A 12,707-nucleotide genomic window follows, 5' to 3' on the forward strand; every position below is an offset into this window, starting at 1 on the left:
GTGTCCATTACCCCTGTTTGAATCTATAACACAATGACATCACAGTTATGAACCACAGAACTGATTATGATTCCAATACGCAAGAACCAAGAAATCAAGAAGATATAGAGGCATCAAACTGACTTAAAGATCTGATTACTTATAAATGTTCCTTGAATTTATTTCTGAACATGCCATGCATGTCCTTTTTATTGCTTTGTGATAACCCCATCTAGATCATAAACTTCTAATGGAAAAGACAATATTGTCATATCTTTAGGTATACAACAGGAGTTTCATGCTTGTTGAACAGTAATTAAATATAGATGGATAGCTAAAAATATTTATTATATAATTATTTGGGTGGATAAAAAGGTGAACAAACAAAATAGTTAATTCTTTGATAATTTCCCATTGATTTCAGAATGAAAGCGTGACTCTGGCCTTGTGGCAGCAGCCTACCTGTCCAACCTCATGTCATATCATTTTCCCCTTCACTTACTGGCCTCCGGCTCCACTCACAACCTTCAACACCTGAAGCCTCTTCCCACCTTGCGGTCCTTTGTACCTATATCTGGAGTTACTCCCCCAGCACTTTGCATGAATGGCTCCTTCTCTTTCTCCAGATCTCAGCTTTCCTGTGGCTCCCTTAGAGAGCTCTTCCTTCATTACCTCACTAAAGTGGGCTTCGCAGTCGCCCTCCTTTTTCTTCTTCCTGGTTCTGATATAGTCTGTAGTCCTATTGTTCACCTACATATTTTCTAGCTTATTGTCAGTCTTTTCTACGTGAGGCCACAAAAACCAGGAAGATAGAGACCAATGTCATCTCTTCACTTCTGTATCTGCAGACTGCCACAGTCACTGAATGAAAGAAAAAAAAAATAAATGCATGAATGAATAATGAGATCAGAAAACAGACTGTATCTAAGATTGCCTTTTGGTGCCAGATTTCATTGTATTCTGAGGGTGTGTGTGTGTGTGTGTGTGTGTATGCATGTGTGTGTTTTAACCTTAAGACTAGGAGTAATTGTATTGTATTTTAAACTTTTCCTATAGAGCATGAGATTGGGTGATTGGGTAAATGGTTTGTTGCTATTGCAGGTTTAGATACGCTGTCAGGCTTTTAATCCGAGTATTTCTCAGTTCCTAGTATCAGAATTTCAGAAAGCAATATCACAATCAAGAGGGATATAGAACAGAGAGATAATCACAGATATTGAAGCTCATCCAGGATTGTTTCTTAAAGGGATCCATTTAGAAAGGGTAAGAAAAGCTCACTTGAATGGAATGTGGGAAAACATTTGGGATCATTAGCAGGATGGCACAGGGAAAACCAGTGTGGATTGAGTGGTAATTCTGGGTCTGCGACTACTTACGAACTCTGTGCAAGTCACTTAACCTACATGTTGGTTGGGTTCAGTTGTGGAAGTGGAGATGAGGGATTAGGTCAATGAGTTTGAAACTGTGCTCTGATGAGAGACTGTGGACTCTGAGAAGCAAATTGAGGGTTTCAGAAGGGAAAGGGGGTCAGAGGAAAGGTGAGCCTGGTGGTGGGTATTAAGGAGGGCACGTATTGCATGGAGCACTGGGTGTGGTGCATCAACAATGAATCTTGGAACACTGAAAAAAATAAAATAAAATAAAGATGTTAAGAAAAAAAGAAAAGAAACTGTGCTCTGTTGTAGTTTGTGAGCTATGGTGTGACGCATTGGAAGGGGTTCTCAACCCCTATGGTGTGACGCATTGGAAGGGGTTCTCAACCCCTGTACCAAACAGAGAAACAGCTTTGATCGAATTTTTATATTGAAGCACTGGACACATTTGGATTTTCAAACAGATCTTACTGCCTCAGAACACTTGAACACCACTAGGGTGGACTGTTTCCACTATCCAATGGTAATTTTTGGATACTCGAAAAGATTATGAATTCAACTTTTAAAATTAATTGAAGACATACTCTATGCAAGGCCCTATGATGGGTGTTAGAAGATGAATATTGTACATAGCCTGGCCTATAGTCTATTGTAACCACATACGAGGTCTATTAAAATTCCACAACAGGGACATAAACACAGAACCATAAAGCTCAGAAGAGGGGATATTCTGGGGATATGTGTATGTATATGTGTGTGTACATATGTGCACATGTGTGTATATGTATGTACATGTATAGACACATAGCACATGAATATATATTAACATATATGCATTATAGGTTACACATGAATATATTATATATTGATCTACTTACATTTACAGTGTTGTATTTAATACATATGCACATATATATACATTTCATATGCAACCTAGAAGGAAATGAGGTAAATATTGTGTTTAATAGATATGTCTAATTCATACATAGAACTTTCATCTCCCCTCATGTTCTACTCTCCTGAATCACAATGTTTTCATACAACAGGTTGTTGGAGGGCAACTACATCATTGCTGATATATTCCTCATTGTTTCTTACCAGACTGTGTGTTAGCTTCTTTACACTTGTGATGGTGCAGACAATGGTTATGGTCTGTAAGGAGAGAGATTTGTCAAATATTGCTTTGTTTCATTAAATGGACATCCATTTTATACTGCAAATCATGGCATGAGACTTAAGTAAACTCCATCAAGAGATTTACCACATTTTTTAAAAAAGTAACTGTTTTTTAAAATTTCTGGGTCAAGAAGTTATTTCTGGTGGTTATTTCAACTGGAACCCCTAATGGAATTAAAGATTCTCAACACCTCTTAAAGGCTCACATAAAGGTGATCTTTAAAGACAATGTTATTCATCTTTATTTCCCCAGTAGAGCTTAGCAGAGGATCTTATGTATAAAGCATTCAATTTTTGGAATAAGAAAATGTTACCAATTATTTTATAGAAAGTAAACCCCTTGTTGATAGGAGTTGGCAGTAAATTGTGCTAAATATCGATAACATTTTATTATCAAATTAACACAGATTACATTTACCCATCAGATCTAAAATGAAAAGAAGAAAATTCTGATTTTTATGACTGTAGTTTAAACAACCAGTATTTCAGGATAAGCCATCAATGCTAATGGCTCTGCATGAACATACAGAAATTCAAAGAAGATGGTTAAAGTTTGAAAATTCCTTGGAAAATATGGAAACATATTCTAAAATACATACCAGCATTCAGTCATCTTCCATACAAGAAGTTGGTGAACTTTCTGTAGAGCGCAAGATGGTAATATTTTTGGTTTTGCTGAGCCACCTGGTCTCTGTTGGAACTACTTAGTTCCGCCATTTTACCTCTTCAGCAGTAGAGTATATATTAACGAATGCACACCACTGTGTTCTAGCGAAGGCCAGATTTGGCCCAGGGATCATGGTTTGTCAGTGCTGACCTGTATGGTTATGAATGATTCTTGTAAATGTCTTTGTTTTTCCAATGAAAATTCAAAGATATTTTTTGATTTTGGGTCATAAATATTTTCAAAAGAATCATTTTCAAATTCTCCATCCCAGGATTACATTTAAGGAATTGAAATAAAGTGGAGATACGTTCTAATTTATCACACTTTAGCACTAGCTGTCAAATGTAGTATTTAAACTACTATTGACATAATTCAGCACATGAAATTAATTTAATGTGGTTAAGTCCAACTTTACAACATTTGACGATATTGAGTATAATCTCTGGCAACTACCAATGAATAATGGTAATCTGAGGTTGTAATTTTTAATTAATAATATTATTAATTCAGGGGATTTAAAACATTATTTTTAGTATGGCTGACTTAATATCTTTTTCAATCTTGGGAAAGTGAACAAAACTTCATGAACCAACTTGATTCAGAATAATGATGAATTCAAGAGCCTTAGCCCACTAAGACATGATTTACTTGAAACTACAACCTAAGTTTGAATTCTCAGCTCAGATAAATGTTACTTACACATTTTCTTCCTTTTGTATAATTGCCAACTCTTAGTTAGAAATATGGTGGTGGCTCAGATGAAAACTTGTGCTGTTCTCAAAGAACTACTGAGCATACAAATAACTTTTTCCTAAAAGTGTATCCTCTACCATCTGAGAGGTTGTGCGGTCTAGAGGAAAACATCACTAGGCAGGCACTAGGAGACCTGGTTACCAGTCCCAACATCTACAAATCAACTAGATCTGTACAAACTGGTTGCCTAGCATACATTCATTTACTCTTCTGTAATGTAGGAATAATACCATTCACCTGTGCTAGGATAAGAACTTGTATTAGTAGGTATGCAGGTCCCTTGTAAGTTATCAATTACCATATAAAACAAACGCAAAGATGCTCTCTTTCAATGCTTGGAAAAGTGTTAAGCATTGCTACTTCTAAATTGTGACTTAAGTTTTGTTTCATTTTGTTTGCAAGAGGGAGGAGAAGGTTCTTTAAAAAATAATTATATAATTATCTTTGTGGTTGTTCCCCTCTTTAATATATCATCATTTCCTTAACCTTGTTGAAGCTGAATGAGTGAGCATCTAAGTGTGTTCAGCAGTTGGAACTGGAAGTATGATGCAGCGAGATTCTACAGACATATACTCATCAAAACATTTCACAGGGATCTCAATACTAAGTATAGAGTGGATGGGACAAAATCACAACAGGCAACTTTATTTGTAGAATTTGATCCAAAACTCAAGAAAAAAATAAAAAAGCTGAATCTCTATTAGGTTCGTACACAAAATAAACCAAAAAATACATCAACATTTACCATGAGATCATTTAAATGTATTTGCAAATGATTTGGTAAGGGAAACATGTGATTTACAACACGGGAAACTTCTTTTAACAACCAGAGACTTAAAAGCACTGCACTGTAGGTCACCTAGACTAGGTTAGCAAGAATGAACAAAGTGGTAGATCCAAAAGGCAACCCCCAAACACCTTCTTCAGACGGAGACTTTGGTAATTGTCCGTGATAAAAAAACCCAAAAAACAAAAAAACCAAAAAAACAACCAACACCAACTCCTGTTCTTCACCACGCTGGATGGTCATTTCGTCCATTCCTCTCCCACAATGATGAGTCCATTTGAAATACTTCAGTTATTATGAAGACACTCCAAATCCACAGAGCAGCAGACATTTCCATTCTGTGCATCAAGACACAAGTGTTAGCTAATGAGACAGAGGCTATCTATCAATCAGCAGGGTGCATTTTCATATTCAAAATGACTACAGATATGTTTTGACACAAACTCCATGAACCCTACAGAAAAGTTAAGAAAAAGGCTACACAAGGAGTGGAAAGGAAGGAAGGACACGTGAGACACTCTGGAGTCCCTCCTGCTAGCTCCTGCTGACAGTACAATTTTATACCTCTGTCTGAGCTCAAACCAGGTTTGGGACTCCTCCCCTATATTTCTAGGTTGTTTATACCACTTACTCCCTGGATTATTCCAGATAAAATTGTTTTCAAAAATAAATCCCTCGGGGCACCTGGGTGGCTCAGTGGGTTAAAGCCTCTGCCTTCGGCTCAGGTCATGATCCCAGGGTCCTGGGATCGAGCCCCACATGGGGCTCTCTGCCCAGCAGGGAGTCTGCTTCTATTCCTCTCTCTCTGCCTTTCTCTCTGCCTACTTGTGATCTCCGTCTGTCAAATAAATAAATAAATAAATAAATAAACCCCTCAATGATCATTTGCCATTAACAAAGCTAGTCTGAAGTACCACAAGGACCTGAAGGGAACTCCAAAATGGGTTCCAGAAAGGTCTGTACATTAGGAATAGAGTCCCTCATGGTGACTATGAAGGGAACAATACATGTTTAGATATATAAATTATTGGAAATTCATTAAAAATCAAGGACATGCATTAATATAAATACATTTTTATAATTCCCCTAAAAGAATCTCAAACATGACCTCAGAGAAATACTACTAAATAACGGTTTCCACATCCCCCAGTCTCTCTCTCTCTCTCTCTCTCACACACACACACACACACACGACCATGTTTCTTTTGCTATGTGAAGTTTGATACTGGCCTTTTTCTATTGGGGCTGAATCTTAAGGTGGCACTTTCCAATCTGCCTTTACAACAGCCATAAAAAGATGAGTTGAGAACCTTCCACTGATGTCTGGAATGAGCCAGGATTTGATAGAACCAAATAGACTAATATTTTAAATGTGTTTAATCATGGGAATCTTCAACAGATATTTTGGGAGAGATCTGACACTGCCTAACCCCTGCTTCAAAGTCAGCTGTAGTCATAGCTCTTCGCAAGCATTGTAGGGAGAAAGGGGTCAGTTTTTAATTTTAAAGACATATAAGGATCCTTCATGGGAACTCCTCTAAAAAGATAGGAAAATAATCACAATTAATTAAGTCCTGCAGCAAGAGCTTCAGGTTCCCGCATTAGGCACTGATAATTAAACAAAGCAAACAACTTCATAGAACTTTTTTTTTTTTTAACACTGACAGTTTCATGAAAGAGCTTATACAATTTTCCACAATGAAAAGAGATCTTTTTTCCTTTCTTTCTTTTCTTTTTAATATGCAGGTCAAAATAGCTTAAATCAGCCATAATTGGTCCTAGTGTCAATTGTTAAAATTCTGTAATTCAAAGGCAAGAGAGAGGACTATTTTTATTCCATGTTCATTTGGAGTTTGCCTTTCTATGCAGTACAGCTATGATCCATTCAGACATATTAACCTCCTGTGAGAAGTAAATGCCTGCCTGTGTTTTCACCAGGCCCCCCAGAATCTGGGCATTCTGGAACATCAGGAACGGACCTCCTGTGGGTGCTCTCTGACAACGGTTCAAGGCCCAACTGTCCTCAGGACATCCAATTACCTTGCACTTGCAGGTTGTGCAGGGCGATCCAGCCATTGTCCACACTGAGCCACTAAGTCTTGAAATGCCATAGCTGTCCAGGCAAGTTCTTCTGATGTCGTAGGCAATGTTATCAGCCAGGCAGGGGTCACTGACGCAGCGGGGACAGCACTCCCCTTCCAAGATGGCTGTGTACTCACAGCTCAAATTGGGGCAAGTGAGTGGCCAGCAGTCTACCTCTCCTTCCTGTAGAGAGAAAGCCAAAATTGGCTCATCCATGTTCTTATGCACAATTCTGTCTCCAATGTCCTACGGGGGGGTGGGGGGGGCATCACTGTCCTTACCGAAAGTTTTTACTTCTGCCTTTATGGGTAGACTATGCTTCCTCCTTGAAGAGCTACCATAGATTCCACCTCCTCCAGGGTGCTTTTGCTGACTGTCTAGGGCAGCCCCCAAAGGTGATGGAACCTGTCCCTGTACATCAATTGCAGTCCTTAATTTTATTGTTTGTCATACTTATGATCCTCGTCATCACTCTCAGTACAATTCCATATTACATTTTGAGCCTTCAGGCTTTGGGCTTGTTTCTTTATCCCCCTGGTACTTAGCAGAGTTTTGGCCAAAAAATGCTCATCAAGCGAGCAGTAAGTGAATAGGTGATAAGGTGTTGGCTAGTGTTTAAAGAGAAATTAATTACTCTTAAGGTCAAAGGGAAACTTGAAGCATAATAGTATTTCACCCACTTCATGAACTGAGTTCCTAGTATCAGATTTAAAATTGAGATTGGGTAATATCAAGAGAACTATTTCAGAATGGTTTTGAATGTGACATATAGCTAGTAACATCACTAACTAGTAGTAGTTAACAGTTCCGTTGGAGCCTCTCTCTGTTTCAGAATCTGCCAATTGTGACTCCATTGAGCAGGCTATACCTCTATGCAGCCTCTTCTTCTGTTATCATGACAAATCACTGGAGTTCATGCAAACTCATATCTAATTATTTGGTCAGCTTCACAAGACAATGGCCTTGGGTGATTGACCACACCTATCATGCTCACCATTATATCATTCAGAGTCTAGCACATACAAAGTCTTGATAAATATTTATTAAATATGGCCCACATTATATTCAAGTAATTATTAAGCTACATGTTCAACATCTTCAGTTTTCCCAAGAAATATTAGCCTTAGGGGCTGGGGATGGAAGTGGAGACACTTCTGAAATGCTCTGAAAATTTCATGTCTGAAATTAATGCCGATTCTTCTAAGTGCCTGATGACTGGCTTATTGAAGAAGAAATGTAATTTTTCAGACTGATATGGAAGCTAATTTTCTAGTTGTATGGGGTTTATTTGCCCTTGGATGGGAGCTTGGAAAAAAATGGCTTTGATTTGAGTATATCTGAGTTATACTTCTCAATATGAGGAGTGAGTCAGAAGAATGCATTCTATTAAAATGATCTGCACATTCACCAGGAGACTTTAGAAAATCCGATAGCAATTTACAATACAATTTCTCTAAATGTTTGTCTTCATACAGTATCCGTAGACTAAATCACTAATTTCAGCAAATGTTAAACTATGGAATGCAGCTCATAGGTTCCATTATAAGTAGACTTAGTTGTGACTTGGTTCCAAAAGTTATGACTTCCTCACAGATGGAACATCATATTCACTATGATTATGTTTCCCAACAGTCTTTGCGTCCTTTGAAAGCTTTGTGTGTGGCGTGATTCGAAACACAGAGAACCAGATCTAGCAATTAAGTTTTTTTTCTCTGGACATTCTCAAATCTGATGACCACAATAGTATTTTTATATTAAAATCAAAAATTACCTACAATTTTTTTTTCTATAGGAAGGCTTCACATCTGAAACAGAGTTTTCAATCTAGGAAATATTATCAATAGTCATTATTGTGCACTATGTGCCAAATGCTGTATTTGTGCTTCATGTATATTTTCTTATCGTCAGAGCAAAACTACAAAGTGCTTAGTTTCCCTTGTGCGCAATGAAGGAAAGAATGATCAGTGCAACACGAGAACTTGCCCAAATTAATAGCACAGAGCTAGCATGTGGGAGAAGTAAGACTGAATTCTTGGTCTCTCTGACTCAATCCCTGATATTTACATTTCTGCTGTGTTCTGTTCTCTCTCATATTGAAACTTTCAATAGTCAGGTCCCAAGAAATCAAAATTGGGCTCTATAAGAACTACAAGTCCCAGTCAAGGCCCTGAAGACTTTCTGTTGTGGGGGGATTTTTCTTGATCTGGTTTTACCAAAAATTGGCAGTTGGAAACTAACTCAAGTTGGGCCAAATCTGACCCATAAACACATACTTTTTGTCCTGTATATTGTTTTTGGTTTTGGGGTTTTATAAAAGCTTTAATTCCAGTGTAGTTAACACACACCATTATATTCATGTCGGGTGTACAGTACAGGGATTCAACTCTTCCATCCATCACCCAGAGCTCATCATGGTGCACTCCTTAATCCCCATCACCTGTATCACCCATCCCCCTAGCCTATCTCTGTATATTGCTTTGAATAGTAGAATCTGAATGTCTTCAGGCAGAGCATTTGCCCCTGAGGAGCCACAAGACTCGAGCTCCCTGCATCGCAAAGAGCAGGAAACTCAAGCCCATAGGCAACTGAGTTAGCAACTGTTTCGGGGCAAAGGGATAACAGCCCGTCAGGGAAGCTGACGTACCAGACACCGGCACTGCTGGCAGCTATGAGTCCAATTGTCTCCACTCCGATAGAGCTTGTGTCCATTTTGATCTAAACATTGACTTGTGACCCTGGTGTCACACTCTGGGCAACAGAAAAGGTCAACACTTGGATTCCGGCAATCACAAGCCGTCCGTCGGCAGAATATCTTTCCGTCCTGTTTAGAAATGATGTGAAGGAGGTTATATCATTAGGGAAACAGAGTAGCAGCACTATGAAAAGCAAACCTTATAAACACTTTACAGAGCACACAGGAAAGATTTCTTAGAGTCAAAGTACTCCCCTGGCCACCTTTCATTTTGCTCAAAACATATGCACTTGTGTGCGTGTGCACACACATGCATCCATGCACACACACACACACACACACCCTTTCCCTGACCTTGCCTGCAGAGCAGCCCACATAAAAACAGAGATATTTCTAAGTTTAAAAAAGTCAGTATGTTCTTTGAAACTTTTATTCCCCCTAATGTTTCCCAAAAAATCACATTTCTTTTTTTTTTTTTTTAAGATTTTATTTATTTATTTGACAGATAGAGATCACAAGTAGGCAGAGAGGCAGGCAGAGAGAGAAGGGGAAGCAGGCTCCCTACTAAGCAGAGAGCCTGATGCAGGGCTCGATCCCAGGACCCTGGGATCATGACCTGAGCCGAAGGCAGAGGCTTAACTCACTGAGCCACCCAGGCACCCCCCAAAAATCACATTTCTAAGTAGAATTCAATTAAACTAAGCAGTTAAAATCCATATATGCTCAAGAACACGTTTGAGTGGAAAATCATGCTACTGTATTTTTCCCAGTTCATAATGATACCACAAAATGCATTCAAAGACATTCATTGATTTGTACCCCTTCTCAACTCTGGGCGGGAAGGATGACTATACCTTTTTCACAGAAGAATTAACTGAGGCCCAGAGTTGCTAAAGGATTTATCCAGTGTTAGCAATGTCTAAGGAACACTGTCAGGGCTTCCAGTTTCAAAACAATTTTTCTTCTCTAACACAGGCTTTAGGGTGCTTATTATAAGGGGCTCAGGTCAGGTGCTACCTTCCACCTTGAGGCAGTTGCCCAAATAACAGGCACAGTACAATTTCTGGAGTAATGGCCCTGAACACTCATACTCATAAAGACATGAAGTTCAACAGTGTTCAAACATTAAAACTGTACATTTGCCGTCCGTCCCCATTATATGTGTATTGCTCACGTAATTCCTCACCTCAGACAATAAAGGCGCTGAAAATGTAAGGTAAGACCTGTTGCCACCAATTATGGTGATAACTGCTCTGCTGAATATTTACAAAACCAAAGACTCTCAGAGTCAGTGATACCTTCAAGGACACATAACCAAGCCTCCTGGACCTATACTGAACTCTCACTACAACAATCACATTCAAAAGTCATCAAGCCTGTGCTTGAAGCTCTCTAGTCTCAAGGAAGCCACCATTATGGAAGGCATCTGAAGACCATATCTCTGTTCATGTCTGAAGTCTAAAAACTGGACTTCTTGTTGCCTCTATCCATTGAGACTTGCTCACACCACTGCTAGTCACAGAACTCCCAATCCCTTCTGTCACATTTTCAACTCTTCTGTTCTTAGAAGACAGCATTTATGTCTCCACGGAATCATCTCATCTCTGGATTAAACATCACTAATTTTTTTTTAATTTTTTTAAAGATTTTATTTATTTATTTGACAGAGAGAGATCACAGTAGACAGAGAGGCAGGCAGAGAGAGAGAGAGGGAAGCAGGCTCCTCGCTGAGCAGAGAGCCCGATGTGGGACTCGATCCCAGGACCCTGAGATCATGACCTGAGCTGAAGGCAGCGGCTTAACCCACTGAGCCACCCAGGTGCCCTAAATATCACTAATTTTTTAACCAGTCCCACTAGTTCTGTGTCCTTTCACTGTTATAGTTGCCTTATCTTCAACAGTTTCAAGTATTTCCAATAGTAATAATATTCATCACCACCACCATCATCATCATCATCTACCATAATCTTAACACTTATTTTGGGCTATACATACATTGTGCTAAGCCTTTTATATGCAGTAGCACATTTGGTCTTGGTAATTCTATGGAGTATGATTTATACTCCATTTCTCAAATGAGGTAGTTGAGTAAAAGAACTAAATGTAATTCTTCAGTAACAGTCTGACTAACACAGTGAACTGGGACTCCTGGTCACCTTGTTTTAAGCATGGTACTTTCTTTAATGCAGGCTGATTTCAGTATTTACGTCCCTACTTACTGTGGTTATGTCATGGTGTTGATTGATATTGAGCTTAATGGAGACTAAAACATCATTAAGCCCTATATCCCCATTTTGTGTGCTTAGTTATTGGGGGGCAGCAGGGATAAAACCTGATGCTTCTCCTTACTGTACTGTGGCTTGTTAGATCCATTTCATCTCTCCCTCTTGTCACAGTGTTTTCTAAATGCTTTTTCTGTCATCCCCATAGTTTGTCCCCCTTCACAGCTTTGTGACATCTGCAAGCTTGATGGACCTGCCCTCAGGGTCCTCATCTACTTCATCGATAACAATGTTGAATAGGACAGGGCTTGCTGAGACATTACTGTCAGCGAATGTGGAAATATTTAAGTGCTTTACATTTTTTATGGAAGATGGAAAGGAGACATGCTGGCTATGTATATAATAACAGGTTGAAAAATGCTTTCCCTCAAAGCATGTGCATTTTTTCTATTACTGCAGGAAATGACAGGAAATCATAATTTTCCAAATATCAAGGGGTGAAAGATTATGTAAATGCACGCAGCCGTGAGTGCTTGCGCAGGCGCACGCACGCGTGCACACACACACACACACACACACACACACACACACACTCCAGTCAAACAGGTGAATTAAGATAGAGATTATAATTAGTCTGGACCAAGAACTGCCCAGAGTCTAGGCATCTTCCAACAATAGGCCTTTATTTTAACTCACTAACATATTTTGCTTGTGTGATTATTGCCCAGAATGACTCCCTAGCAATTTACTTTAACCAAGAAGTTAAGAAAAGTAATGGTAGCTACAATGTAAAACCATTTTGTCAGCTCAGCTACTGAGGTCACAATATTACTCTCCCCAAGTATAGAAGGACTGGGCCTCAGTAACCCACATAACTATGTTCACAAACCATATCAAACAGGGACATATTCTTTTAGAATAGGTTACTGTACCACAGGCAATGAGGCCCAATCAGAATGTCAGGTTTCTTGCCGCA

General features: G+C 39.0%; 1 protein-coding gene across 1 annotated transcript in view; it reads right to left on the reverse strand.

The window, feature by feature from the left end:
* Positions 1–4,574: 4,574 nt before the first annotated feature.
* Positions 4,575–12,707, reverse strand: part of NELL1 (neural EGFL like 1) — a gene marked incomplete at its 5' end in the record, with an annotated part of 852,276 nt that continues 844,143 nt past the window's right edge. The window contains 3 exons of the mRNA XM_080816285.1: positions 4,575–5,073; positions 6,776–7,000; positions 9,462–9,638. Coding sequence (XP_080672411.1) covers positions 5,023–5,073; positions 6,776–7,000; positions 9,462–9,638 — 453 coding nt within the window. The 3' untranslated portion in view covers positions 4,575–5,022. The remainder of the gene's footprint in view (positions 5,074–6,775; positions 7,001–9,461; positions 9,639–12,707) is intronic.

The sequence above is a fragment of the Martes martes genome (assembly GCF_963455335.1).
Source record: "Martes martes genome assembly, chromosome: 10".
In the NCBI taxonomy this organism is placed as follows: Eukaryota; Metazoa; Chordata; class Mammalia; order Carnivora; family Mustelidae; genus Martes; species Martes martes.